At 38.6% G+C, this 14,513-nt stretch overlaps 1 protein-coding gene across 3 annotated transcripts in view; it reads left to right on the plus strand.

The window, feature by feature from the left end:
• The window catches only part of prex1 (phosphatidylinositol-3,4,5-trisphosphate-dependent Rac exchange factor 1), a 60,040-nt gene that overhangs the window by 10,868 nt on the left and 34,659 nt on the right, over positions 1–14,513 (plus strand). For 2 of the 3 annotated variants that reach the window (XM_079468462.1, XM_079468463.1), the window contains exons 2-8: positions 5,327–5,392; positions 5,524–5,646; positions 8,509–8,613; positions 9,148–9,249; positions 9,685–9,846; positions 12,333–12,466; positions 13,087–13,202. In XM_079468462.1, coding sequence (XP_079324588.1) covers positions 5,327–5,392; positions 5,524–5,646; positions 8,509–8,613; positions 9,148–9,249; positions 9,685–9,846; positions 12,333–12,466; positions 13,087–13,202 — 808 coding nt within the window. The remainder of the gene's footprint in view (positions 1–5,326; positions 5,393–5,523; positions 5,647–8,508; positions 8,614–9,147; positions 9,250–9,684; positions 9,847–12,332; positions 12,467–13,086; positions 13,203–14,513) is intronic. The other variant, XM_079468461.1, reaches the window with a different exon arrangement.

A 14,513-nucleotide genomic window follows, 5' to 3' on the forward strand; every position in this document is an offset into this window, starting at 1 on the left:
TAGCCAGTCTTGTCCTTTATTTCAATTAGGTGCTACTGTGTTTGCCCTCGTGCAACAGACATCACGTGTCCTTTAAAGTGGATGTGGTTAAAAATAGGATCTTAATGACACGTAACATGAATTTTAGTAATCAAATGGCTTGATGCCCCTATTAACAACTGTGTCAAATAAAAGTAGTTTATCTTTTACATCTGCAGTTTATTTATACAGCATTCTCAATTTTAAGTATAAATTGCCTGGCTATTTTACATGACATTATACATGCCTGTATGCATGACGATTGTGTAATGTGTAGGTCAGTACAAATAATTTCTTACTGTCCATCATACTGGTTTTGGCCGTCTGTGGTATAGTGCTGCCAGGTGACCCAGAACGGTGCTAGCCTTGACGTCTGCTGGTGGCAGAAGTGGAGGCAGCAGGCTCTTGACCCTCAGCGCTATTGGGAAAGGTTGATGTCCACCACACCATATGGCTAGTCTGGTTTGGTCCACCTTACTGTCTGACCGTCTTTGCCTGACTGATTCACATCAAACAAAAGGCTTCTTGCCCATGTCTGGCCTTATGTCGTGGGGCGACTAATCTCAGCTGGTGTGTTGGATCTTCAGCAAGTGAGATGCTTTGGTCAGTTTAAACTCATTTTTCAATAGTTGTTATTATGGTCACATTGAACCAAACTAATAGTCATAAGTGAGATAATTACAAGACAACTCATATCTTGAACTATAGTTATGTACATTCTTGACTATTGTTATGCACACTTAGACTGATAGACGGAGAATAATAGGGTATTCACTACCACATTTAAATGTGGTCATCACTCTTCATATCTTGCAGTATGTACATGGCTGATCTAAAGTTAAATCAGGGTTGCTTTCTTTCTTTCTTTCTTTTTGTTGTTCTGTTTTGACTACAAACTTGCATGCATGTGGCCTTATTCTCTGAACTGACGGATGCTGACCACACGAAGCCTCTTCACACCACACTGTTTCCTGTCCACAGTCATATCCTTCCTCTTTTTTTCTTTCCGTAAAGAGAACTGAACTTTATTTCCCCAATATGAGTTTCACCTCCGTTCATCCATTGCTCAGATTTTTGGGCTGTTCATGAGGAAGATGTCGGTGTCTGTCATTTAACAACTAAAAAGTGACAAAGGGTTTCTTAAAGCGTTCTAAAATAAAGCATTTAAGTTATGTATTAACATGCAGCCTGTTTATTTGACAGAATACGTTATCCTAAGTGACTTAAAGGGACAGTTCACCCAAAAATAAAAAATCTGTCATTTATTTTCCCTCTTGGCATTTCAAACCAGTAGGACTTTTATTTCTTCTGCAGAACACAAAAAAAAAGTTTAGATGAATGTTGGTAACCGAACAACGGCGGTACCCGTTGACTTCTACTGTATGGACACAAACCCAATGGAAGTCAATGGCAACGTCGTTATTCGACTACAAACATTCTTCACAGAATCTTGTTTTGTGTTCTGCAGAAAAAGGAAATGATGACAAAATTCTTACTTGGCCATTGTTATCTCTGTTCTATCATTTGGCAGGCGTGGTATCATTTTTCTATATCGGCCAGTTATTTTATTATTCTTTTGTGATTTTTGTCGAACTACCTTTTATAATACATTTTCACTTGTCCATACTTGAAATAGGCCACATATTGGCATTGTAAATGTCTTGCTAATTGAGTTGCAGTAGTGTTTGTTTACCAGAGAGGTTTTGAGTGCTCTGTCAGTTTGCATGACAATGATGGACTCTCTCTCTTCTGTGAGAGAGGCCACAGAGAAGGTCATTTGAGTGGACTGGTGAAGTGTCTGACCCCTCTGTGAACGAGCAAGTGTGACAGAAATGGTTCTTTAAAGACTAAGATGAGTTGGATGAATGTTTCTCACTCATCTTTTGTCAGACTCTGGTAAGATGTGCTGCTGTAGTCTCTTATCAGTCTGCTTGCGGTTGCTCTGTGACACATAAACTCCTGCTGACTTCGCTGCAGTAGCTGATCTACGTTGGTCACATTGCAAGTGCTGGCAGCATATTCTGCACCTGTGTTCTCGTATCTGAAAGGTTCAGTCGGTAAGATTTTCTCGATTGATAAGATTTATCCATTTACTGCTGTGGGCAGGCATGTTTAATTCTAAAACCGTGCAAACAAACTAGTTTTTGTGTTGACGAATGGTTTAGATTTGAGGTCAGTGAAGCAGCAGGGTTTGGTATCAAATCTGTTTTTATCAACCTACAACATAAGACATTGCTGTATTTCTTAAATGGATTATAAAGCCTCACATACCACCACAGAGCTGGCAAATGTGTGATTCTGTGCATTTAGTTTATTGGCAGTAGTCCATCCACAATACAAGGGTGACAGGCAGTACATACTTCCTATCCCCCCCCCCATTTCCCAATAATGACAATCATTGTTTGATAATGGACTAATTTGAAAGGAAAGCCTTCCAGACAATAAGCAGTGTTGATGTATTGTGTGGGAAACAGCAGCCTTTTTGTTACGGAAATGGTTTGTTCTGCCTTTTCCTTCCTGAAATGCAAGGGTCCAAGGTCTCTCTCCTGTCACTGAATTAAGTTTTCGTGTTTTGGTTAAGGTGACCCCATGTTGCAGGTGGCAAAATTATAACGTCTGTTTCCTGGCAAAACATTTCATTGAGTAGGGGAAAAAAAGAGTCGGTGAACAGATTGTTTCCTTAGTGGGGGCATATGGACGCATTCATTCTCATCCAGATCTAATAGCCTGTGGCTGCTCTACTGTGTGTAACTCTATTCCCCTGTCTCTCATACCAGCTGGACGGAACGGCCAAAGTCACACCATTCAGTATTTCAGCATCATTGGATCATTCAAATGTGTAAATTTGTTGGCTGTGACTTAAATTCGTTGTTAGGCGAGACCTATGCTTCTTGCCTCAGGTCCAACATTGAGCTGCATTTAAATCAAAATGTACTAACATTACCATACATACCTCCATCCTTTATTTGATTTGATTTGGATTTCCATTTTATATATATATTTTTGTTACCTTTTTTATATTATTTTATAAATGACACTCACCCGTTTTGTTTTCTGTTTTATATTTTGTTTGGTTGTTTTATATTTTATTCTATTATTTTCTGTATATAATTTTTGTTTTTGTTTAATTTAATTTGTATATTTAATTTTATTTAAATATTTGTATATTTAATTTTATGAATTATATTAATTTGAACTGTATTTTAATGTATTTTTTCGGACACCCACCTGTTGAATATACTCTGTTTTTTTACCTGTTTGCAAGTTAATGTTTAAACACCTCCCCATATAACAGGCACAGATAAACTGATCAAATTCAGTTCAAATGAGAAATCTGAGTTCAGTCACCTTGTTTATGTCTGTCTCGGCTATTTTTTACTGAGATGAAATAAAACTCAGATTCATCTGAGTACTATAAGTCATAACAAAATTGCATTTGAAGATTGTTTTTCAGTATTTCATTAGATCAGTGCCTTGTGCATCTGTGAATGAGAATGAATGAATTCATTTTTCATCCTGCAAACATGCCCCGCTCGCACCTGTCATCCTCTGCTGCTGACTTCACACTCTCCGTTGCCCAGAGGAACGGTTGCGGTTGCCATGACAGCACAGTGTAGCACTATAGTATTTGTTTATTTACGTGATTATTTTTATGTAAGCACAAGAGCGATGCGGTAGAGGACCGGAGAACAGCACAAGTGAGATCTGTTAGAACCATTCAACTAATGGTTATTTAAAAACAAGAATTACTTTTCCAAACCATTAAGAACAAATCCATCAAAAAAACGAACCTGGAAATGAACGAGAAATGTCATTAAAAAAGAGGATCCTTTTAGAGGTGAATGATACTTGACATCTTTTAGTCATCTGTCTTTTTTAAATGATATTTTCCAAACAGCACAGTATTTGTTAAAAGGGACTTTATTGTAGTAAAGTTCAAAGAACTAAACTCTTTATCACCCAGATGCTCCTTCACACATATTTAGTTCTTTCTGTGTTGCAGTTTTGAAGCCCTAAAGCCTGTCTATAACCCTACGGCCCCCTCAGGCTCAGAGTCACACTTAGATGACCGTTTTATGGTTGCATCCGGATGGGGCCATATGAGAGATTGAATTAGCACACGCCTGAGGGACGGTCCCTCACGCTCCCCCCGGGATTTGCAGCAAAGAACACGACCACCATCATCGCCCACGTTACTCCGTGTATCGGTTACAAGCTGTGTTTGAGTCTCTTTTGAACATGGCTCTCATGTGTTTACTTCAGAATCATTTACATTTTGTTCAGGATTCACATTTGCTTATTTTAGTGGTTCTCCTGCATAGTGTTTACTTCAGTAAAGAATTCAGTGTTTTTGAAGTGCAAGCATGCAATGTCACATGATGTTACAGAAGTTCGTCGCTAAATGTGTCTCAGAGCTTTAACAAACAAACAAACTGGTAGAGGAACATAATTCAGCGTGGTAAATGTCTTCCAGAGATGCAGAAGTGTGACTGGGAGATAGTCTGTCATTAAAAAAGAGTTGAGGAGGTGCCGCCTGTAGGTCAGCGTACGGTTCTAGTTAGCATACGTTTTATCTTAAATCATTGTGACTTGATTTACAACCCCTTATGTCAACCAGACCCATGAAGTGGAACACAAAAATTAATGTAGCACATTGTTTTGGAATAAAGTAAGTGTAGATAAACACCAGTCATGTGACAGGTAAAACACTTTGGAAACAGCTGGTTGTGTGGTGTTGGTGTGGGAGACTGTTGGAGAGACACAAGCCGGAACGACGGGTAATTGAAGACACATTGGGGCGTTGTGAGTCCATCTCACTGTTCAAGAGATTCGTTTTACAAATCCAGAATTAGAAACAGTGAATGAGGGGTGGAATTAGTCTCCTTCTTCTGAGGAGACTCTTCTGAAACAAAGCATGCAAATCAGCATGAAAATATTTATAATCTTGTGTTGTTTATGGATTTTAATGCCAGGTTGTTTGTGTTTGGCGGGTTTGTGTAGTAGGGCACCCATCCTTTTCATTGTAAGCATTTAGTCTCTATTTGCCTCAGGGTGAAGCTCTCTTTTTGTCTATGATGCTGAGCTGTCCAATAGCCAGGATATGTCTGAGACTGTTTGATGCATTTTACACTTGAGTGTCCAGTCGTGTCTGCGGTCAGGTGTAGGAGACAGGGTATAAACAGGCAGGGTGTTGTTGTTACTTTTCAACTTGCAAATGATGCGAATGTAAAAAAATATTTATTTCACACTGCAGTGATTTCACTTGTAAATACTAACCAGCCTCTCTTTCTTTTTTCTGTGTCAACAGGCTTTTCTTCAGAGAATTAGACAGACACCAGAAAACCTACAATGTCTCACGCCAGAGCAGGTCAAGGTAAATCTATTACACGCATTACTTTTATATTTAAAAAATAAATTATTCTCGCTGCAGAATGATTGTATTGCATAGATAAAATGTTCCCTGTTTCTCTTTTGTGATTTTCCAAAATTTTCGCTCTCATTCAGATCTTGTTCTCCAACATCGAATCCATTTTGAATGTCCACTACGAGTTTCTCTCTGCTTTGGACGGCAGTCTGCAGCCTGAACCTCAGTCGCATCACTCTCTCGGACACTTCTTCCTCCAGTTTGTGAGTTTATGATGTCACGTCATCTTCCTTTAATCTGCTTGTAAACTTAATTCTGAACTACAAGCTTGTTGGTCACACAAACCATCAGTCATATTCTCAATCCATCCTTAAGTGTTAACTTATTTTTCTCCCAGCATGGGATTGTTTTAAATATACTAAACCTCAAAGCATTCACCAGAGTCTCTCCACTCTCAAAATATTGTCTGCCTCTGACACTGAAAACTCACCCAATAAAAACAACTGTACCACTGCCACAACAAACTTTACGCGAGCCTGAAGTGAACCGGCTACTTGGCCTAGTAAACAGTTGTGTAAAATGAGCATTTGTACGATGGTATGAATATTAATTTTCCATGCACTTAACACTAGACACAGTACCCTTACAGTAGGAATGACTGTTCAATTCAGACAGCTGACATTTGGACTCTTTTTACTGTAAGTCATTCAGCTCTGTTTAAATGCATGCTTTGGCACATGGATGTGTTATCTCAAGCAATAGTTGCCTTAGTTCAGCTTCAAAGCATGTGTGTCTTTTCCTAGGGCCATCACAGTCAATAGATGCTTTATGCCGAGACCTTAACCATCAGATCTGTGAAATCCCTACTGTGCACGAGTTCTTATGTTTTCATGCTTTTGCTAAAGCACTCCATGTTTAAAAGTTACTTTAATTTTCAAAAGAGCATTTTAGACAGCTTTGAAAGTTTCTTCTCCCTAACTGAGCCCAATCCACAGTGTTCTGCATTGTTGGGAAAACACTTATCTTTTGATTTACTAAACCTAACTAAGTTCAACTGGTCGTGAGGTTTATGTCTGTTTCACAGCTAAAGCTCATTACATTTTTGAGCAGTTACTGAAAAGATTGTTTGATTCAGGACCTTAAAGTCACCAGCACAGTGTTTCCTTAGTGTTGTCTAAATAGCCGTCTGGAATTCTGCCTGTTTTTTCTGTGTTGAACTCTGTAAGATAAAACAGTTTTTCCTCTTAGAAAATATGGCAATGATGATAATTATGGTATTCAGTGATTTGATTCATTTAATCTGATGGCTTTCACAAGTAATCTGGTGTGTTTAAATGCAGTTTTCAACACTTTTAAATCTCTCTACGGTTCTTACAACAAGCCATTTTGGCTTTGGCATTTATGTCTGACCTCCGGCCAAGTTCACTGAAACATTCTGAGGTTTTACGCTCACACTGTAGTGAATTTGCCTCTGATTGGAATGCCGTGTGTGTTCTTGGATGGGCTGTTTAAGAGCATATGCCAGGACAGATGTTTGTTATAGATGGCGTGTGATGGTGCCAAGTTCTCTCATTACAGGTGCTCAGGTCTGAAGCCCTCAGGGCTGAACCACAGTGCTTAAGCTCCTGCCAAATTTACACACAAACACACACTGTATATACACACTAATGCAAACCACAAACTCGCCAGAGAGAAAAACACATTGATGGACCACAACGTGCATGGGTGAAGTCATGGTATATTAAGAAGTACATACTCTAAGACCCACCTCAGGTACTACCAAGGCGTTTTGGACATATGCCATAGTACTTTTGAAAGGTACTTATCAAACGGTATCATATTATGTAGAAATAGACAGAAGCCTGAAAATACAGATGCATTGATTGAACAGAGTCACAAACTCGTGGTTGCCTCTGGAAATCTCAGAATGAGTTTTCTACTCTGTCAGGAATCAGGGTGTTTCAAGCACCATCAGCCATCAGGAAGGCACAGCGTCTCTGTCAAGGTTACAGTACCCACACAGACTGTTCCTTTGGAGCTCAGATGAATGTCATTCTATCACCCAATGCATCATTAATACTCTCTTACCTCATCCCTCATCTGATGGGTGTTATACAGTTCCTCTGGAACATGACCTGACAGATCTCTGGCTTTTTTTATACATCTAAATAATTGCACTTGATCAGACACATTTAGCTACTCTTCTAAATTTTAATCTCTATTTACTGTGTACTATATACTACATATACACCATACGACCAAATATGAAAATTGCTTTTAACCAAACAGTTCTTTGCCACCACTGTCTACAATAGGAGGAAAAGTTTCTTAGTGAATTTCTTTGTTCCGTTGAAGATGAAAGAAGATATTTTGAAAAAGAAAAAGAAAATGTTCTGGGGCACTTTTGACTACATGCTTGTAATTTTTCCTCCAATGGTGGCTAAGAACTGTTTGGTTACTTGCATTCATCCAAATCTATTTTTCTGTGTTCATCAGAACAAAGAAACGTATACAGATTTGTGGGCGAGTAATCTTTTGGGGGTCAAACCATTCCTTTAACACTTAAATACTTAGATTGTGCGTGAACTCCTTATCTGTGCGTGTCTCAAGATAAGTCTTTTGCGATCTTAGTTTTTCTTTTACTTGCAACTTCCTATTTCCACCCAGTTTTTGTAGGCCATAGAGAAGGTGTGGCTTTTAAACAAACCCAATGCGCTTCAATTTCACATCCTGTGTTGTTTCGAATAATGTAGGGCAGAATGATAGCAGCGAGGATCCTTGCGCCTTTGACCGTTTCACTACTTCAAATCACTTATGTCACTTCTCAGCTCTGTTTTTGATAGAATAGTCAAAGGAGGGTGCCATTAAACTTTCCAAGGTTGCAAAGCATTTAGAATCACTTTGACACTTCTATTATGAATGCGAGATTCAGAGAAGGGAATGTGCAAAAGTAGATGCTGCAATCCAAAATGCATCAAGGGCCTTATGGTGCATTATTAAAACACGTGGTGAATCTTAAGTGACACCAGATTCATTACGATCTGAACATTTCTGATGTGTTAAATGTATTTGATAAGTTCACAGATGTTTTGTTTTGAAAAATGACTCTTTTGTTTTCACTACAGAGGGAACGTTTCTCTGTGTATGGGGAATACTGCGGTAACCATGAGAAAGCACTCAGACTACTGATGGAGCTAAACAAGATCCCTCACGTGCGGACTTTCCTGCTGGTAAGCATCTTTACATCTTGATCAGAGAAAAGTCCCTTTTCATTAGAGTCTCAAGAAGTCCTTTATAAATGAGTCCCATCATAGATCAGATTCACCTCTATACCCCTGCAGATTTCATGACTGTTTGGATGAAATGGCTGCATTCATCTGAAAAATCTGTTGAAGTGAAACTTATTTTAACTTTGCGAATCAGGATGTGAGAGAATTGTATTCAAAGTGTTCCATGGAAAACTTGTCACTGTACGTGTCCACTTTCTATGAGTCATAACCTCGAATCAGTGTATCTTACTGTCATATTTTCATAGAACATACCTACTGTAAAATATTTTCATAACTGTATAATATTTTATCAATATTGTATTCTGTATTTATTCTAACTGTATATCCTGCACTTGCTAATTGCACTTCTGGTTAGACCTAAACTACATTTCGTTACACTGTGCTTGTATATGTGTAATGACAATAAAGTTGAATCTAATCTAATCTAATCTTCTCATTTTTTATTTTTTTATTTGTTTATGTGTGTTTATGCAGCACCTAATGCTGTTGGGAGGCAAGAAGAGCACAGATGTTCCTCTTGAGGGGTACCTGCTGTCTCCCATCCAGAGGATCTGTAAATACCCTCTCCTACTGAAGGTGTGGCTTCACCTTTTTACTGTACCTTCATGGCCATTTCAAATGTGTGTTATGGATTTAAATGTTAATTCTGTGATTATGGTCTTTTGCATAATATAATAACCATGACCAGCGCAAGGCAGGGCATATAAATGTCTTGAAATGGTATGGGGAGCATGTTTAACTTTTAAAAAAAGAAAGAAAAATGTATGCAGGAAGCTTTTTTAACTATACAGCTATTAGCTAACATTATCCAGACACAGAAATCTGCAGAAGCTTCATAGACAATCACTAGTCAGACAAGGAAAGTGTATAAGTAAATGGGGGTTCATTTATATTTTTATGTTGACTTTGTGTATGGCTATTAGACTTGCATGAATAGCATCCGGAGGCCACGAGCACACAGTTGTTGTGTATAACAGTGTAACAAGCATGCACCTGCTGTCTGCCCTCCAGGAGCTTTTGAAGAGGACCCCTAAGAAGCATCCAGATTACCCTGCAGTAGAGGAGGCCCTGCAGGCCATGAAAGCTGTGTGCTGCAACATTAACGAGACCAAGAGACAAATGGAGAAATTAGAGGCTCTTGAGATACTACAGTCACATATAGAAGGCTGGGAGGTGAGTGATGGGACTGTGTGTGTATATATATGACTATAAGGAGGACTACTAGAACACAAAATATGATATTTTGAAGAATGTTGGTAACCAAAAAACATTGGCCGCCTTTGACTTCCATTGTATGAACCATTGAGACATTTCTCAAAATATCTTCTTTATTCTGAGTTGTTAGCGGAAAGTATCATAGCATCCCGTGCTTAGAGTTTCAGCATGAATTTTTCGACACAGTCTAGAAAAACTCAGTGATGTGGACACGGTTGGTGCTGCTTATGTTTGCTGGTGACATTTTCTTAGGGCATACCACAAGCAGGAAGAGGAAGTCTTGACACAAAAGCCTGTAACCATGGAGATCTGTTAGTTTTGTATACCATGCAACAGTGTGCCACCACAAGCTGTCTCCCTCGCTCTCTGTCTGTCTCAAGCAATTCTTTGCTCGTCTTTCTTTGCAGAATCTTTTTTTCTTCCTTACTTTTCTCACTCTTTATCCTGGCCATTAATCCTCTTTGTTGATTTATCTGATGTGCTACTGAGTGGCTGTGCAAAATCTGCTCTTTTTTACAACGTGATGTGAGTGTTTTTAGTGGCGCTGGTTAAAATGGTCACCATTTAGTGCATCCAATGCCTGCAGGGCATGCAGACCAAGAATTTTGTCCCTCTGACACCAGAAGAAGAATCTAGACGCCCAGACACCCAGGGTAGGAATCTAGACCCAACATCCATCCAAGAAGCAGGCTTTCCATTTTAATCAACCGAAAGTAAAATAAGAGTATATCATGTGAGAAAGGCATTAGAGTTGTGTTTCCAGTGTCGTATTTTGACAGTCATGTTTATTTGAGGTTTCTCTGATTGTGTAGATGAGATTAAACATTTCATTCATCCACACAGAATGTGGATTTTGACACAGACTTGACTTAACCTCAGATATAGATTAAGGGTTCAGGACGCGGTCTGGCTTAAAAGCAAACACATTAGAATGAAATTTGGTCCAGACTGTTTGGCATTAAAGGCAAATAGTGAAGAACAAGCTGGAAGAAGATTCCCATCTTTCTAATTGACCCGTCTGGGCACGCAATTGATCAAGCCGAGAAAATTGATGCTGCTTATCAACCGTACTCTCGCACACCTGCCAAGCATGGAAAATCCCATCCTGTTCAGAGTGAGCATGGACTCGGCGGAATCAATTTTTAATGGTCCTGAGTATTGAACTGGACACACTTTCTGTTACTAAAATCTGTCTGACTCCTCCGTCCTTTCACAGAGAGAGATGAGCCTGTTTTATCTTGATAATATAGAGGGTCATGTTTTAAACAGGGCTTCATTTTAGTAGGATTTTTAAATGAAGATAGGCACTCTTATTCATGCAGGCAAAGTGTAAACCAATGCAAATCTTCTGAATTTATGTGAGTTTATTTAATATGAACAAATGATGAGTGAGTGCTCCTCGGATTCCTTAAGTATGTGTATATATTTTTCTCGCATGCTATTTCGGATTGTTGTGGGAGCCGATGGCCTTGTGGGCACTGCTCCGACATGTGGCGCGGTTCAAATCCTGGCTCGAGGTCCTTTCTCAACCCCACCCGCTTCTTTTTCCTAATTGAATTCCTGTCCTCTCTCCAACTGAACTGTACCAAAAGAATATATATATATATATGTATCTCGGATAGTTGCCGTTGCAGCTCTGTTACAATAGTACAAAATGTTTTTCTGTACATTTAGAATAAATTATAATGGAGCAGGAGTTTATTTGAAGTGACTATATAATTACTTTCACGTGCACAATTCACAGTTTATGTAAACATTAACTCAACAGTAAGAATTCTATAAAAACTTTCATTTAATTACATTTATAAACTTTTAAAATTTTAAGAAAGAACCGGTTAACATTTCTTTTAGCGTGTAGTGTAAATGCATTAGTGTACCGAGTAATATTAAAAAGCAATCTGTACTTACTATAGACATTTTTTTCTAAATGTGAACAACACTGGTCCAGAAGCACTTCCTGTTTCAGTTTTTAACACTATACAGCATTACAACCAAAATACAACTTGTAATGAGGTAGGCGGGACAAGAGCCGGAGGAGATCGGGAGCATAAGAGGACGAGCGACCGGACCGTCAGTGAGAGAGGACTAGGCCTAACTTTTAGTTATGGTTTGTTTGTGTTGCCCCCAGTCGCCCGTGACGGTGCTGCCGCCTGTCTATTTACGTTTTTATTTATTTATTAAAGGTTGTTCTGTGTTTGCCGGTTCCCGTCTCCTTCCTTTTATGGATCTTGTTACACAACCAATGGAACATTTATAAATAAATGAAAATGTTAAACATATATATATATATATATTTATCAAAATAATGAATTATATAAATAAACTGAAACAGGACATTCTTCAGGACTAAAAAACTAATATTTTCTGTCACTCTATATTAGCATGTTCTTTAGTAGTGTGGATAAAAGAACACATACCAATGTAATGGTTGTACTGTTGTACAGGGGACAAACCTGACTGATATTTGCACGGAACTGCTGCTACAAGGCAACCTGTTAAAGATATCAGCTGGAAACATCCAAGAGCGGGTTTTCTTCCTGTTTGACAACCTCCTGGTCTACTGTAAGAGGAAGTCAAGGTAAGGCTTACATGCAGTTCACAATACCCACATAATGAGTGTGCAACCCTGGAATAGATCACATAAATTGTTGTAAAGTTGTAATGTCACTGTATCTATTCCTATTATTAGAAAACCTGATCACATTTGATGCTTTCAATTTAATCTGTCACATTTGTAACTTCCCTCTGTAAGCTAAGTTTTGTTGGGTTACATTTAACTGAAACTTGCGTTATATAGACAGGAAAGGCAGGCGTACACAGTACGAATTCAGACAATTGGTAGGTTGTGAGCCCTTGTACACGTCACAAGTTTAGTTATTCGAAAATCGTTTTGATGCAATCACACACAACAATGTTTTACTACGCTCTTTCTAATTCTAAGGCAACGTAAATGAGGTTTCAAAATATAGTTAAATTTAGGTTTTTTAAATATGTTTTATTATAAATTATATTTTTAATACAAAAGGCAGCATTGGTTAGCATAAGAGACAATTTTCTTTCAAAAGCATTAAAATATCTTCGATATTCCTCCTGAGCCAAAACAATCGTCTGCGAGCTTGTTCGACAGCAATAATCGCACCGTGTATGCCCGCCTTCCCTGATCATTGTGTTTCATTCTTCCTCTCTTTTAACAATCAGGGTGTCCGGGAAGAAATCCACCAAGAGGACTAAATCCATCAACGGGCCGCAGTATGTGTTCAGAGGCCGCATCAACACTGAGGTCATGGAGGTCGAGAATGTGGAAGATGGAACTGGTATGTTTTTTTTCTGAAATCAAACAACTCCGCATCTAATTTACTTTTTACTAATACAGTTTGCCAAAACCATACAACATGATCGGATTTTAAGTCAAGTCTCCCTATATGGGCGGTGCCCTATGTAGGTAGCAAGGCATATTTATAGGTTTCCTGCAATGCAAATAAACGAAAACCAAATTTTCACGAGGTAAGGGGTTTTCCTGCATGATATCTGCCTTTATTCCCCCTGAACAACATGTGATGCTTGCAAACATCACAAGCAACAAACAAAAGGGAACTTCAGTTGACGGAGTAAAAATGATTGCTGCTATGCCCTGAAGATAAGATCACACAGTGCGTCTTACAATGGAGAGCTCTGCATTTAGCACCTCTGCACGCAGATGTTGCAGTCAAACGTGGCCTTCAGCTGTTGCGTCCAATGCGAAATTCAACTCTCAGGGGAAGTCACGCTGCTGCGTCTCACCTTTTGCACTTAGTCTTTCAACACACCTTAAGTGGCAGGGTGGAAGTGCAACTCCTTTCTCTCTCTATTTCTTTCTCTCTCCCTCTCTCAGCCACAAAGAAAAACATCCTCTTTGACACAAATGTGAAAAACAAGCCGTAGGGCTGTCACAGTACCAGCCGAAACCACACATGTATTAGATTGATACGTGCTAGTGTGAGCGCATGCTATGTTTTTCAGTCTCTGTTTATCGAGACCTGCCCTTAAAATCTGTGGAAATGCATCATTCAGCCGGTGTGTTTTGCATTACTGGATCAGGTTACAGATAAACTTGTTTGCTTGATTGGAGAAAGAAGGCATGATTATTTGTTCGTTATTTAAAAAAAATAAACTAAATATAAAAAATAAAAAAAATTAAAATAATGAGCCCAGTTTAATATTACGTATCAAGTACACAGTATGTGGCTTATTCATTGTTTTAAATTTTAAGAAAATGATTTGTTTTAATCTTAAATTATTATAAGTGGAAATTGTTTAAAGAATGTGCGTCTCCAGCAACATGGATTAGTCTAATTATTCATACGACCGTTTAATAGCTTTACTTCGCCTTGTACAGTATTACATAAACAACTATCGGGTAGATATGCAGTATGCTGACTTGGCAAAGTGCATGTTTTGACCAGCCAGTTTAATTGGAAAACAAAGATCAGGTAGTCAAGTGGTTTTATTGCTTGGCCGCCGCTCTTGTCCGTTCAGAAAAATATAATTGCTCATAAATTCTCTCTTACCAGATTTCTATGAGCTAAAAGCCTCTCATATATTCGCAGTGCGTTTAAATCTATTTATACTTCCTCAGCATTAAGCCA

Source organism: Barbatula barbatula (assembly GCF_947034865.1).
Source record: "Barbatula barbatula genome assembly, chromosome: 11".
Lineage (NCBI taxonomy): Eukaryota > Metazoa > Chordata > Actinopteri > Cypriniformes > Nemacheilidae > Barbatula > Barbatula barbatula.